The following is a 16,400-nucleotide window of genomic DNA, read 5'->3' as shown; positions in this document are numbered from 1 at the left end:
TCCCCAGCACCACAGGAGTGAGGTCAATAAATAGTTAGAATTATGTTTCTCTTAGAAATGTTTTCTGGCTCTGGTACCATCTAGGGGCAAACTCTGAACCTTTGAAGACACAGGCAGGTTCTCGTATAAATGTGTATCCAGGTGATTCAGTTTAACAGCCTAAGCAGACCCCTTTGCTGCTTAAGACCGTAATTTATGCACATAATTTTACTTGTGGATTTTCTTTCCTTTGTTTTTTTTTTTTTCTTCCCGTGGGTTGTATCCCTTACCTGCCACTTGGAATAAACCCCAGGGGACCTCCTAATCATGCTGGTTGTGACACAATAAACTGACAGAGAAGGAATATGGGCCTGAAACTATTTCAAAATTTTTAAGTGTCCTGTGTATTCTACACACAAGGGCATTTTTAAGATTTTTAGAAAGACGAGTGAATCCAGGCTAGTGAATGAATTACTGGGTATAGATATTTATTTTCAATTAATTTTTTTAAGTCAGCAATATCTAGTGCTGTTCCTATTGTACCCTTTTTGTTAATGTCATGGGATTTTTACTTCAAGGTAGGAAATAATAGATCATGGCATATACCAGATACTTTTAAAGATGCAATGTTTTAATCCTCATAATCACCTTGGAGTTAATGTGAGAATGTCCCCATATTACAAGTAAGGAACTGAGACTCAGGATTCCAGTGAGTTTTTTTTAAGAGATGTTGCTCATAAAGCAGTAATATCAGGACTCAAACTCAGGGCTTATGTTTCTAAGTCTGTTTCAATTTGCATGTTACGTGCAGCTCCCTCTTCTGTGATGGCTACAGAACTGCCCGTGTTCCCAGAATTCATTCTACTGCATCAGCATGAGGTCGTGGGGATACTTATTGTATGAATAACCAGCGGTTAATTATAGATTTATGAGCAAAGACAAGCATTTTCACCCATGCTAGGTAACTTTATGTAGCCTCTTTTGAATTCTCTTTTTTGGAAGAAGAAGGGAAATGGGTCGTTACCTTTGAAAGTCTGCTGTTCAAATGTGGTGGGAGATATTTCCTACCTGGTAGACATTCACAGGCCTGAGGGCAGAAGCCTGTCTGCCTTGACCTTCATGTAGGTAATCCTTAGCATCCTTCAGGCTTCAGTTTAGACATCGGTTATTTCAGGAAGCTTCTCCCTAATGCTTCCCTCTACACCCGGCTCACCATCAGTCTCCCTGTACTGGCCCCCATCGTTCTTACCACATCTCCTATCTACTGTGGTGTTTTGTGTTTTCTTGGTTACTCATCTCCCATCCCTGTAAGGCCTTGCTCCCTGAAAACAAGGACTGTGTTTCACAAACTGCTAAGTCTACAGTTAACCCAATGAATAGAACCATAGGAGGTGTTCAAAACATACCTCTAAAATGAATTATAGGAGAAAATAACTTCTGAATGCAGGACCCAAGATTAAAGGCCAGGCAGAGTCCCCAGTGGTTTGTTTGACATGTCAAGGGCAGCTCACATATAGCCAGGCGGTGGGTCCTGGGAACTCTGATTCCCGTGAGCGCACGTTGGCCTGTGTTGGCCAAGTACATGTCTGGCATTCCTGTTTAATGTGAAGCAGTCTTTTAAAATGTCAAGGCACGAAGGAAATCCTTCCCATTGGCCCTGCTGGCACGGGATGCACGCAGTCTGCGTTAGTCCTGACGTTCCAGGATGAAGACCCTCTTCCAGACAGGGCAGTAGGAAGCACTTGCCAGCACTGTGACATTGGAAACGTCACCTCCCTTGTCCACAACTCACTTCCGCATCTCTCCAAAGGCGGTAATAATGATTACCCTGTCTCCTTTCTGAGATTGTGGCGAAGTCAGAAGAGACGATGAATACGACAGCTCTGAAATGCAGAAGCTGAGAGTGGAAGTCAGAAGCTTTGTGACAAGCCGGATCGTAAATTGTCATGTTTGTTTTGGATTCTGTTTCTTGGTTGAATTGGGGAATGGAGAGAAGGAGATTTAGTCAACATTCTGGGATTCTGAAGTGGAAACCAGGCTGTCACATATTGGCCTGTCACGTTTGCAAAGAAAGAAGTGTTTAAGTGACAAAGTGTCCTTGTGCCGGTTTTGCTGGAAGGAAGGGTCTGATGAAAGGGAAGAAAGTAAACTGTGGCAAGACTCCAAAATAAATTCCAGGCTAAGGAATTATGGCTTGTTCTTTAGGCTCCCTGAGATACGGGAGGCCTTCCATCCTGGGAAGTGTGACATGGTAGACAACATTATAGGTTGGTTTCTCTGAAACAGATTCAGTCATGGGCATGCCCTTCCTCAAAATCCTTCACTACCTCCCACTTGCCTCAGCAGGACTGTCCAACCAGTGTGGCACATATGGGTGACAGATGTGCCAAGCTAGTGATCCCCTCAGCCCTGCGGGCACCTAAGGGAGGCCGGGATCAGCCCTTCCAGCCACAAGCAGCTTCCTCCCTCTCCTCCAGTGGGTTATAAAGATATCATTTTCTGTGTAGGAAATGACGTGAAATGGCTGGAAAGCACCTCTTTTGCATAGATACAAGGCCCTTCCTGATCCATTGCCTGCTCACCTGTACCAGCTCATGTCTTTGCATTTGCTCCAGAGCATTCTGTTGCAACCGTCAAGCTGTCGCACACTCTGGTTCCTGCATAGCCCAGTCCTGCCACGCTGCCTCTGTCCATGTTGTTTCCCCAGACAGCCCCACCTTGTTTGCCTGACCGAGCCCTAGCCCAGGCTGGCATCAGCCTCCCTCCTCTGTGTTCCTGAATAAACCGAGCACATTCTCAGTGTTTGCAGTCATAGCATTGAATCGTAATGATTTGTGTGTCTCCCACAAAAGGGCCTGGCCAAGACTGAATGTTCTACATTCAGTAAATGCATGCTGAATTCATATTTTGAATAAAACCCATGAGACTGGGAAAAGTCAGAAAGAATGACAGTACAAGTCTATTTCAGTTAGCTTGCACATAGTAGGTGCTCAGTAAATAACTCTTGAATGGATGAGTGAAAGAAGAGATGTGAAAAGCATTTTGAATATAGACTCCATGAGACTCTGTGGTGGCCTGAATGTAAGAGAGAAGGAAGATGGAGCGGTTCAAGATGTTTCAAGACAGGCAGTGCTGTCAACACAGCAATCTTTGCACAACTTTAGAGGTTGTATGTGCCCCAGCTGAGCTCTCAGAAGTGTGCCCAGTGAACTGGGATTAGGATGTTTACTGCAGCATTGTTTATAATAGCAGAAACATTGGAAACTGCCAAAATGTCTTCAGTAGAGGAATGCATACATGAATGGTGGTATTATTTATACAGTGGATAAAGTGATTACAATGAATAAACTAGATGGTCAATCTTAACATAGTTCAATCTTAAAGACATAACATTGGGTGACAAGGTAAATTAGAATAGAAACGTTGCACCTCGAAACACTAAAAACACCATATATTGTTTATTACTGTATGCATAGAGAATAAAAGTACAAAAACATGCATAGAAATGAGACCCAACCACCTCAAGACCCTCGTTACCCTTGGGGAAGGACAAGGGGCTAGGATGAGATGGAGGAGCTTTTGCTTTATCTATGACTTTTTATTATTAACAGTTAATGTGGCCATATATTAGCATTTATTAAATTAGGTGCTATTTGTTTGATTAGTTTCTGAAGTGTTCCGTTGGTTTGAAATAGTTTATGCTTTTAAAAATTAAATTAAAATTACACAGAAGAAAAGACTGGGTAACAGGTGCAATGATGCCACATTTCTGCATTTAGTTTTCTGTTCTAGACGCTCCCCTTTTGTTAACTAGCCTGGCAGACAGGGTGAAATTGCATCTGCCACTTAGGACTCGCCGAGTCTCAGCACCGTTTAAAAGCATCGGTTCTTAGCTCAGTCCCCAGAGACAGACAGATCTACCATTGACATCTCTAGAAGCTTCCAAATGTGCAGAAATATCTTTCATCATTGTTTATAGCTTCCACCACCCCCTCCCCCGCCCCCATTCTCTCTACATGTTGGAGCATCTCTCCAGGCTAATTAGAAATAGTTTCTGCAATAAGGTTTAATGAAATTCTCTTTCACATGGTTGGAATCTATTTTCTGGAATCCATCACTGTATTCTCTTGGTTTGTGACTTTCTCAATTTTTCTTTCCTTTCTCCCCAAAAGAAGCAATCAAATGATATGCTTGTGGTGAATTTTACCATTTCTGAAATATCTCCCGGGTTTGGGGAACAATTTCAGTGGTGTGCTGGAGCTCACTCACACTGACTCGGGATGGCTAATCGAGCACATTGCTTCCCCCTGAGCGTTCGCTGATGTCACGTTGGTAACTTGAAAGCAGCCACGCTGGGAGTATTTACACCATGGGAATCGGCAGATGCTACAAATTAAGTTTTTGGTTTTAGTTCTTCCCCTGGAGAGCTGGGAGTTAATCATTTACCAGCCTACCACTAGGGGGCGGGACAGTTTTCTGGGTTTGCAGGGCAAGTAGCATTTTCTGCATTTTACACATGTAGAAACCAAAAGTCAAAAGAGGAAAAAGTCTTGGCCTGAGTCACAGGCTCCAAAGAGGCATCGCTGGGGCTCTGGTCAGTGTGGTGCAGATGAAGAAGCGCTGGCTTTGGAGTCAGGCGGATCCGAGTTTGAATCTGGTTTCGCCACTCGTATACTGTGCATTGTTCAAGAGTCTTACTCAGCCCCTCAGTTTCCCTACTTACAAAATAAGGATGACAGTATCTAGCTTGTAGTGATCTTGTGAGCCATAAGTGAAATATGTGCCAAAAAGCCTTACAAAGCACACAGGAGATATGCAATAGATATAATTCACCCTTCTCACAGAAAAGGTCAGATTGGTGTGTTATCCCATTCTTCCCATAGCCAGATATTTTTTTATTTCAACTTCACCAGACCAAACACGTTTCCCTAAGTAGTAGATATACTTTTCGCTCCAGATAGGCGCCACTGGAATAAGTCAAAAGTCTCAGAGTTGGCATTTATGTGTGATTTGGGGAATCAGTTTCTTTCCAACAGTCTTAGAAAGGTAGGTACTAGGTATCAACTAAGTTCATTTTTCAACTGCCTGGCGTTTTCTCCACCGACCGCTCTGCTGAGCTCAGCATGCTGAGAAGGATTGACTGGGGAGCCCATGGGTGCTACAGTTCCATCCACCAAATTAACTGCAGTGGCCTTTGGGGAAATTCTCTTGGCCCTTCGTGTTCTTTGCTCTGTGTTCTCTCTGCATGCTCTAACTGACCTGGTAGGAGACAGCTGCTTCTAAGTCATTCAACTAAGCCACAATGTACTTTTCTTTTTAGATTTTTATTTAGTTAGTTTATTTTTGCCTGAGTAATATATTTGTTTTAACATTTTAAAAAATACAGAAGGGTATACAATGGCAATTTTCCTCGCTACACAATCCCCCATCCACCCAGGTCCCTCCTCATAAATACTAATAACAAAAAAAAAGAAAGTGGAGAAGAAGAGGCAACAACCTCTTATTATTAGCTTCTATGAGCCCAGAGGCTTTTGGAGCTCATCTTAATGATCCAGCATCAGCGCTGCCTTCACCATAGTTTACGTATGTGTTGATTGTGGCGGACTCAAGTAGACTATGGAAATCAGGAACGCTGAAATGAGCTCATATGCTTGTCAGTAAGTATAAAGCAAATTGGCAAGACTTACCCAGAATAAAGTCATCGAGGAGCTGCTTTTTGTCTGTAAAGATAAATGGCGTGCTTTGTGCAAATATCATCCATCAGCTAAACCTAGATAGGTTCTCATCTCTCTGGGGAAAAGCCTAGGAGAGAATCTAATGCTTACAGGGAATGTGCAGTGGTAAGTTGTTTTTTAAATTGTGGTCAAATCTACATAACATGAATATGCCATTTTAACCATCTTTAAGTGCACGGTTCAGTGGCATTAAGCACATTCACACTGTTGTGCAGCCATCGTCACTGTCTATCTCCAGAAAGTACTAGGCACTTTTGCCCATCTCATTTAGTGCCTGCAGCAGCCTTTGAGGTCTGGATTAACGTGCTCCATGCGATGACAATGTTTCAGAGAGATTGTTTGAAGTCTCATACGGAGTAACTGGCACAGCCTCGGGTTGAACCCAGGTGTGTTTATCTCCAAAACATGTGGATGGGTGTGCCTGGCTCTCTGTCTTACCATTGTTTTTTCCTTCTCCATCCAATGCTCTTACCCAGGGGTGATCCTGCTGCTTCTAGATAAGCTGCGGAAGATGAAATGGGAGCAGATGTGGAGGCTGACCGCAGAGAGGGAGCTGATGGGCATGCTCTCCACATCCTTAGCTGACCAGGTGAGTGGCCAGGTTAGAGGGCATGGTTATTCCTGAGTGCCCTGGTGCTCCTTCTCAAACTTGAAAGTGAATGGATCGGAATTATTTCCTACCTATTTTGTGACTGTACACTTGATAGATCTGCCTTATACTTGCCAGTCTAAGACAACAGCTCAACTCAGTTCATTCTCTTTGTTCATTTAGCAGACTTGCACTGCACACTGTGTATGCCAGGGACTGGGTTCAGAAATAGGATTCCAGAGATCAATGAAGGACACAGACCTTGGCCTCAGAGAGCTCATAGTTTATTGAAGCAGGCTCATAACTAAATGATAATTTGGTGTTTAAGAGGAGGTTGGCATCTTCATCTCAGTGTGGAATGCCCCGTGCCTACTCCCTGAGATTCCAGAATGCCACAGCACATTTCCCAGACAAGATTTCATTTGCCTCTCTGGCAAATAGAGCCTAACTTTTAAAACAAAGCCTTTTGCTTCAATCCTATACCATGACCCCGTCCTCAAGGGAAATGCATTTAAATGTAAGGGACAAATTGCCTGGCTGTAGGAACTTTTAATCCATGCAATCTGAAAAAGGTCCATGAACACCACCAAACTATGAACTAAAATTCATTAAAACCCCATTTCTCATTTTGACTAGGAAATGCAGGGGCCTGAGCCTTTGACCTTGATCTACCAGGGTCATTTCAGGTTTCCTGTGGTGCACATAGCCGTTTTGAAATGTAAAGATGATTCCTCTGGCTTCTCCACATTTTATCCTTTCCTTTTCATCGAAAAAGCAACCTCTGTGTTATTGTTCAATGTGCAATTGTCTGATTCGTTGAATTTTTGCAAAGTTTTCTAATAAAAAGGAAACAAGAAAGTCCGTAGGGTTACTTTACTATTTTTTTTAGCATTGTTATTATTCAGTATTTCCCAAGCAGCCAGAAACTAATTTCCTTTTTCAAACATGAGATATGGTATAATGAATGAGTTAAAAATTACCCAGGTAGCTGTTTTAAACCTGAGGGGAAAATTGTCCTCCATTGTCATATTTTAAGTCAGGTCACAATGACTCGAGTGTGTCCCCAAAAGCTAGCAATTGCATGTCCACGTCCAATGATGATAGTTTATTCAGCCATCTCCTGCTGCAAAGGCCCATAATTCACCTCCCAGCACCACCTGTCAGTAGCTACTTAATAAGTATGGCCTGGTACGGGAGCTTGGAAAAGAGCCCGAAAGAGGCAAGGCCTCCTCAGGAAAGTCAGAGCTGGATTTGGAAATGGGGAGTGCAAACTCGGGCACCATGGCCCGCAGGAACCCAGGATGCATCCATCACCGAGTCTGCCAAAAGCCCCAGGAAGAGCTGCTGAAAACAGGATCTATAATTTGTCTCAGCCCCTGAATGAGCAGAGCCACTTGTCATCATGCAGTTTCCTCTCCAGGAGGCTCAGGATGGATGACATGGGGCTCCTGGATGAGGTGGGAAGAGGGGCGGAAAAGTGACTTCATTTATTATCTGCCGGCTCAGCTCGGGTGGAAAAGATGCTCCCCATCTGCCCCCACGTAAACTTGCCGGATGATGTGTGGCAAGAGCAGCGGGACCTATGAGCTCCAAGTCAGCATGGGGCATTCCCCCATCTCCATCCGAACATCGTTGCTTGGTTCCTAGAGATAAGAGGTGAGGGAAATGCCCTGCAGTGCAAGCCAGCCTGTGTTCAGAGCAAGAGGCTCAAGAGAAGCCCTTGCACAGAGGACACGGGGCCTCGAGAGCCAGCATCAGAAATGGAACCCGCCCGACTGTTTTGACTGTGTCTGTGGGTTTTCTCCCCCAGGATATTTTCAACGCTGTCATCAAACAGAACCCCTTCCTCGTGCACAAGCTCCCCTGCTTCTGGAATGTGCAGCTGTCGGACCACACCCGCTCCGAGCAGTGCTATAGAGACGTGTCTGATCTAAAGGTAAAGACAGGCCTCTGTGGGCGTCGGGCACGTCTGCGGCCGTAGAGTGAGGTGCTCCGGGGTGGCGGAGGAAAGCTGCATCGGGAGGACTCTTCATGGGGATGAATGGCTCTGAGCTTTGTGTGCAGTGTGGTGAGAGAGATAAGGGCGCAGAAGAGCAGGAGAGATGCTCTTTTCTTCTTTGCTTTTGTTTCCCTCTCATTTAGGCTTTCTGGAAAGCATAAGGCCTCCAAGCATAAGAACCAGCCTGTGTGGTTCTTTGTCTTGCCGCCTGCTGCCAGCTGTTTTGGTTCATGTCAGCTCCCCAGATCCAGTTATTTAGTTCAAACAAAAATATTTATTGAGGGACTACGCTGAGCCAGGTGCCGTAGATATGGATATGAATAACTTACTTGCTACCTTCAACTCATTTATGGCTTAGCCGAGTTGAAAAATGTGTACGGAGATAAATGCAAAAAAAAATTATCACAAGCACTATTGTAGGTGTGGGGAGGGTGAGATGCAAGCATAAATGTCTCGTTCTACCTCAGGGAGAAGGGACAGTGACAGAAAAGTTTTCATCATTGGTCTCTAGGTACCAAACACAGCGGTAGGTCCTGGCAGTAGACAGACGAAGAAGACGGGATGTATCAGTTATCTGCTGCCATAGGTGATGCTGCGTAACACACTATTCTAACAGTGGCTTAAATCAACACCGTTTATTTAATTGGTGATTCTACAGGTTGGCTGGATGGTTGTCTGATTTTCACTGACTTAACCACATGTCTGTGGTCAGCTTCAGATGGGATGGCCGGTGGCTGGGGCAGCTTGGCTCTCCTCCATATCCCATCAGCAGGCCGGTCTGGCTTGTTGTCATGGCAAAGCAGAGGTGGAAGAGGAAGCCCTAGTGCACGCAAGGAAACCTTGAGTCCTTGTTGCTGATAGCCTATTGGCCAAAGTAGCCATATGGCTGAGCCCAGAGTGAAGGGATGTGTCAGAATTCCCTGCCTACCATAGGAGGAATGAAGAACTGACCTCAACTGTTAAATGTCAGATCAAGAATTTGAACCCAGGCCTGTCTGACACCAAGTGTGTTTACCCCTCTGCCTGTATCAAAGATGGAGTGGATATATGCATCCATAGAGTTTACTTCATTTAAAATTTATATCCATTGCCCATGTGGCACTCCAGTAACGAGAATTGCAAGTTTTCAGAAGGGAAAAGGAACCCAAACCTTGCCTTCCTGGTAAGTCAGTCTTTCCTAATTGGCTCCTGGTCCATGTCCACACATGCATATTATATCTTATTTATAGTCATGACGGACATGGAATTTTATACCCTTCCGTTACTTACCCATTTCTGTTACCCTAGTTGTTTTCAAATTTTCACAAATATAAACTGTGTCACAATGAATGGCTTAAAGTTCACACCTTCCCAGGAGTGAAATTACAGAGTCAAAAAGGAAAAACTTGATTTAATGCCCTTGAAGTTCATTGAAAAGTATTAGAAACTATTTAATGAGGCAGAAGTGCCTGTATCATTCATTCTTTTAATCGGCGTTTATGCAGTTCCATCAATATGTCATGTACTTGTTAGCCGCAAGGAAAATAGATGAAATACACAGGAATATTTCCAAGAATAGCATAAATTAGAAGTCCAAAGGGGAGGCAAATAAAACCATCCCTGAATATGCTGGATAAGAAAATTTTTAATGTTTTGAATGCATAGTTGATCAGTCCGTGAAATAAATGAAGTAAACAGAGGCCAGAAACAGTGACAAAGTGTGACTCTAAAAGGATAAACAAAAAGCAGCTGTATCTGACCTTTGCTCCTAGGGGCATGTGCTGATCCTTGGTGGCCAGGAGCCTGGTTTAAAGGTAGGTAACTATAGACCTGATTGTTCAAATGAGGGAATGCTATCATGAGTTATACTGGGACCAGAGGCCTAAATCGAAGTCAGGCAAACCCTATGTGTAACTATTCTAGTGCAAGGTTATGGATGAGACTTGGGTCCCAATGGGAAGAAAGACAATTAGAAGACCATTGCATAAAGTCAGGATCCGTGAAGAGTGATCCTCACTGGATAGAAAGTTGAAAAACTCATAGAGAAGAAGGAGACAATAGAGATTGTTGCGTTTCATCCTTGGTTTTAGATGAAATAAGGGGGAAATGTTTCCCCTGAGAATTTCTAATTTCAAGCTCTGCTCATATTGTTTTGAGGGCTGCAATTATATGGGTGGGGCAGAAATATAAAGAAAAAAGTGAAAATTTGCCAGGCATTTGGCAGAAATCAACAGAAATCTGATTTGGAAGAATACTCTCAAAAACAAGACCAGAAGTCTTTAGGTGGAGTTTCAAGAAAAATGAATTCTCAATCAGTGATCACTGAACACACAAGGAAATAAGCCACCATGAGAGAGAGCAGGAACGGCAGACTGGAGAATTAAATCTCAAAGGCTGCAGGTATTAGACTTATCAGACATAACACATAGTACAAGCATAACCTCACCTTATTGAGCTCTGCAGATACTGTGTTTTTTACAAGACCCTCCGTTGGCAAAAAGATTGTGACTCGCTGAAGGCTCAGATGATGGTTTGCATTTTTTAGCAGTAAAGTATTTTTAATTAAGATATATGCTTTGTTTTTTTAAGACATAATGCTATTGCAAATTTAATAGACTACAGTATAGCACAAACATAACTTTTACATGCACTAGGAAACCACAATATTTGTGTGACTTGCTTTATTGGGGTGGTCTGGAACCAAATCCACAATATCTCTGAGATATGCCTATATAAGTAATTTTACTGTGTAAGAAATAAAGAATATTGAAAGTAGGATGGAGGAACAACAGAGTCTCAAAGATGAATAGACCTATTTGGATCAAATAGTACTTTGAGAAGTGAAGAATATAATTATGGAAATTACATCTTAAATGAATGTGTTAAGCAGTAAATTAGGCCCAGCTGAAGAGAGAATTAATGAACTGAAAGAAATATCTGAAGAAATTACCCAAAACACGGCACAGAGAGAAAAAGAGATAGAAAAACTGAAAGAGAAGAAATTGGGATATGTCTAATTAGACTATCAGAAGGAGGTCATAGAGAAAATTAGAAGTGTGGCATTGTTGGATGAGGTAGCGAATAGGAATTTTCCAGAACTGTTAAATGGTCTTCGTAGATATAAGAAGGATAGTATTTACCAAGCAGGTTCAATAAAGAGAAAGCCATACGGAGACCTACAGTAGTGAGATTACAGCACGTCAAGAAAAGTGACTTTAATATAGCCAGAGAGAAAAGACAGATTCTCTACAAAGAAATTGCACGTATGTGATGAAAGTTCTTAGCAGCAGCCGTAGAAGCCAGAAAAGAGTAGAAATAATATCTTTAATGTGCTGAGAGACAATAACAATTTTGCCTGGCAAAGCAATCTTTCAGGCATGAGAGAGGAATACTCAGATGAGCAAAAACAATGAGAATTTACCACCAACATACTGATGCAAAGAGACTTCTAAAGATTGTACTTTAGGAATAAGGAATGTGGTTCCAGATTCTAGAAGGAACGTTGAACAAACAAATTAGAAATATGTGGGAACTCCAAACAACATCTAAATAATAGTAATGTAAAATTTGTAGGTTTGAAAAGGTTGTACCTAAAATATCAGACAATGACATCATGCCAGTCAGGAGGGACGTGGTTAGAAGTAAACTATTCTGAGATCATTGTTTTGTTGAGGAGGGGGATGAGGTATTAACTTTAGCTGCTAAGCTAGATAGGCATGCTAACATTTCAAGGTTAAGCTCTAAAAGAATTGGAAAAGGGTATATAACTTATAAATCTAAGGTGAGTAGGATGGTCAATGAAATAAAAAAAAAACCAACCAAAATATCTCAGTCATTTAAAAAAATTAGAATACAAGAAAGGAAAAAATAAATAACAGCATGGAAAAAGTGGGGGAAAATAGAAAGCAGGAAACCAAGATGATAGAAATAAGTCCGAATATATCAATAATCAAATAAACTAATTTTGGGGATGAGAAGACAGATTGCCAGATTAAATAGGAAATGATATCCAACATATGCTGTTTACAAGAGACATACCTAACCCATAAAAACCTGGAAAGGTTGACAGTAAAATTATGGAAAAAAGATTATCAGGCAAGTATCATCCGAAAGAAAACTGGAATAAGTATCTTGATACCAGCCAAAGCATTGGTAGCTATAGAGATGGTCACAACTTCAAAAGTTCACCAAGAAGATACAAGAATTCTAAAGTTATATACATCTCATGCTGTAGCGTATCTGTGAACACCAGAGAGAAACTGACAAGTCTCCTCTCATAGTAGAATATTCTAACATATCTTTTTCAAATATTAAAAGATCAAACAGAAAAAAATAATTTTTAGAAAATATGGAAGATCTGAACTACACAGTTAAAAATCTTGATTTGGGCAGATAAGGAACCTTGTACCTAACAGAGAATATACGTCCTTCTCAAGCTCATGTGAGACGTTTATTAAAAAGTAACCATGCACTAGAGCATAAGGCAAATCTCAGTACATTTCAAGAATTTTGTTATATGTGTATTTCTCTGAACACAGTATATATATTTCTCTGAGCACAGTATACTGAACACAGTAGCAATCAGATTTTTTAAAAATCTATTTGATTAAAATTGAGAGCACACTTCTAAATTATTCATGATTCTAAATAAAATCATGATTGAAACTGACTACTTAGAACTGAATGGAAATAAAAATAATACATGCCAAGACTGTGGAATGGAACAAACATGAGGGACATTTATAACCTTAAAATTTATATTAAAAAGAAGAAAGTTTGAAAATTAATAAGCCAAGTTTACAACTTAAGATGATATATAAAGAATGTTAGAATAAATTCAAAGAAAATAAAAGCAGGACATAAAAAAGATAGAAGCAGAAATTGATCAACAAATTCTTCAGCAAAGTCAAGGGTTGGTTCTTTGAAAAGGACCAATAAAATAGACAAAGCTATGGCAGGACTCGCTGAGAAAAAGCCAGCAAACTCGCCAATAAATGAATGGGGGCATAAATGTAGATTCGTTTGTTCCTTCTCCAAATGTTTCTGAGTCAGTGATTCTTCTGAATTCTAGGAATACAGAAAAGATTAAAGCAAACAAAAATCTCTCACCTTGCGGAGCTTTCGATCCAACAGATAAAGCAGAATTGTAGGAGCTAATAAGAGAACACTGTGATCAAATTACGTCACTAAATTTGAAAACTGATGTGAAATGAACAGATTCCTAGCAATGTATAATTTACCAAAACTGACTTTAGGAAAAACTATAATGTCTGGATTATCTTCTAGCTGTTAAACCTTCTTACAAAGAAAATGGCACCCTTAGATGGTGAGTAGAGAAAAGCTCTACCAATTTTTTTTTAAATAATCAAAGATATTTCTAATTTTAAGAAAACTTTTTTTCTGACCCATTCAATGAGGCCGGGATATCCATGATACCAAAATCAGACAAGGAGAGTACAAGAAAGGAAAAATGCAGTCCTGTCTTACTCATGAATATAAATGCAAAAATCCTTAGCAAGATATTAGTAAACTGAACCCAGCCATATATAAAATAGATAATACATCATGGCCAAGTTGGGTTTATTCCAGGAAAGACGAGTAATTTAACATTGAAAAACTCACAAGTGTCATTCAGCATGTTAATAGATTAAAGGAGAAACACCATATAATCATCTAAAGAGATGCAGGAAAATTATCTGATAAAATCGACCATTCATTCATGACAACAACTCGTAAATAGTATCAACTGAAAACCCACAGCAAACTTTTGCTGAGCCTTTACTTAGGGTTATGCTAATTGGTTAAGAGAAAAGAAGAGAGAGCCCAAGAACATCCTCACATTTTTGGAAATTTGATATGTGAAGAGGTGGCCTTCCCAGCCATTGGAGAAACGATGGAATTTTCCACAAGTGGCGCTAAGACACCTGATTATCTATGTGGAAGAAGTGATAGTGGATCCCTGTCTCACACCGTGCACAAAATCAGTTCTGATGGATTAGAGGCTTAAATAAAAGGCCAAATTAAACCTTTATTTTAAAAAAATTAGGTAACTAGCCTATGACCTCAGAATAGGGAAGAATTTATTCAAGAAGACGCCAAAAGCGTCTATCATAAATGAAAGGATCGATCAATTCAACCACATTGAAATTAACAACTCCATCGAAGTAGCATCAAAAAGACAAAAGAAAAAGATATTTTCAACACTTCTAACTGACAAAGAACTAGTAAACAAAATATATAAACAACTCTTACGAATTAAGAAGAAAAATGTGTAAAAGATATAACAGTCGTTTCACTGAATTACAGAGAAAATGGCTAATAAACAGTTGAAAAGATGTACAACCTCTTTGTTAATCAGGAAAGTGAGAATTAACACCACGAAGAATTTCCCACCCACCAAATTGGAAGAGTGGTACTATCAAGTCTCATTTGATCAGTAGAAAATCTCCGATACTATTGCTAGCAGTATAAATGGATACAACCAAATTGGAAAAATATTTTGGCACCATACTGTAAAATTGAAGTACTGCATATTCTACAATCTAGGGCTTGGAAGTAATTGGTCAAAAATTGAGAAGTGGATGACTTTCTGGAGAAAGCGCTCCACGTTCAGCTCCCAGTGAGCAGGGGATGACAGATTGAAGCCCTGCCTGTATCCTCACGATGAATGACATTTCTTGACCAGGCAGGGGCACAGGAGACTTCTAAACTCTCAAGTCTTATTTTCATATCAAAAATAAAAATATGAACCTTCCACAAAAATCAGTGCAACTAAACACCTCGGCAGGCTTGAAAAGGAAGGAGATTCTGACACGTGCTACAACGTGGATGAACCTTGAAGACATGCTAAGTGAAATAAGCCAAACGTAAAAGGACAGACATTGTATGAATCCAATTACATGAGATACCTAGAACAGTCATGTTGATAGAGACAGAAAGTAGAAGAGTGGTTCCCCGGGGCTGGGCTGAGGAGGAAATGTGGAGCTAATGGGTACCAACTGTCAGTGTGGGATGATGGAAAAGTTCTGGAGATGGATAGTGGTGATGGTTGCATAACAGAGTGAGTGGCCTTAGTGGCACTGTACTATACACTTTAAAGTGGTCAAGATGGTACATTTTTTGTGTGTTTTATCACAACAAAAAAAATCCAGGGCAGGGAGGGGATCCTTAGCAGGTGTCCTGTGAAATTGGTTGCTCTTGGGAGGATTAATATGGATTTCGTTAAAGAAACCAGACAGGTTTTCATAAGCCGGTATATTTGGCATGGTACCTGAGAGCCTCAAACTTGGCAGCCCCAGAAAGGAAAAGAAACGTCTCCAGAAATCAGATGAGACTCTTCATTTGTGGACTTTCAACTGAGGCGTTTTGTAGATGCCAACAAAGCTAGGTCTTCAAGTGAAAGTAAGTGTGTCATATCTACCCACCACAGACATACCTGTGCGTTCACGCACCTGTATTTATCGAGTAGTTACTATATGCCAGGCACTGTGGCCCTAGTGATGGGTGGGAAACAAAGATGACCAAGCCATGGGTCACGTAGAGCTTACGTGTTGGTGTGGCAGATGGCTACGCCACTTTGGTATTGCTCAGTGGTCGCTCAATTATTGTCACTTTGATCCTGTAAAACAAAATAATTTGTCAACTCTCTGTGGCAGCCTACTGTATGTATAAGGAGAGGAATTTCTATCAAACAGCAAAACCACAAAGATAGAGTCAAACCAAATTTAACACGTATCTTTTTAGATAAACCTAAATAAGGATCTGGAAGTCATTTATCCACTAATATCTTATCAACAAAATCTTACACAAAACCCCAAAATACAGCTAATGTGTAAAAGAGGAGTTGCCCTGGAGGTGGACGGAGGGTTAAAGGTCTTGAGAGAGGGGTTGGCAGTCGTGAGCCCCACCCTCTGGGTCGTATCAGTACCTGGTCATTGCCATGGCACCCGAAGTCCTGGTCCAGGAATGCAGGATGTCTGTAGGTCCTTCCAGGCCACCCTAGGCCTCAGAGTCCAGGTAAAGGTATATCTTTGTCATTTTTTCTTATCTTTCTTCTCTTCTTCCTGCCATCCTTTATTTCACCCATCATCCAACATTTATGAAGGACCTCCTATTTGCT

The 16,400-nt window shown here is 41.1% G+C and overlaps 1 protein-coding gene across 5 annotated transcripts in view; it reads left to right on the top strand.

The window, feature by feature from the left end:
• LARGE1 (LARGE xylosyl- and glucuronyltransferase 1) overlaps positions 1-16,400 on the top strand; it is a 540,210-nt gene that overhangs the window by 445,348 nt on the left and 78,462 nt on the right. For all 5 annotated transcript variants that reach the window (XM_023631102.2, XM_070254456.1, XM_005606571.4 and 2 more), the window contains 2 exons: positions 6,191-6,303; positions 8,114-8,239. In XM_023631102.2, coding sequence (XP_023486870.2) covers positions 6,191-6,303; positions 8,114-8,239 — 239 coding nt within the window. The remainder of the gene's footprint in view (positions 1-6,190; positions 6,304-8,113; positions 8,240-16,400) is intronic.

The sequence above is a fragment of the Equus caballus genome, chromosome 28 (assembly GCF_041296265.1).
Source record: "Equus caballus isolate H_3958 breed thoroughbred chromosome 28, TB-T2T, whole genome shotgun sequence".
Taxonomy (NCBI): domain Eukaryota; kingdom Metazoa; phylum Chordata; class Mammalia; order Perissodactyla; family Equidae; genus Equus; species Equus caballus.
The sequence above is the reverse complement of the archived record's forward strand: the minus strand, read 5'-3'. Positions and strand labels throughout refer to the sequence as shown.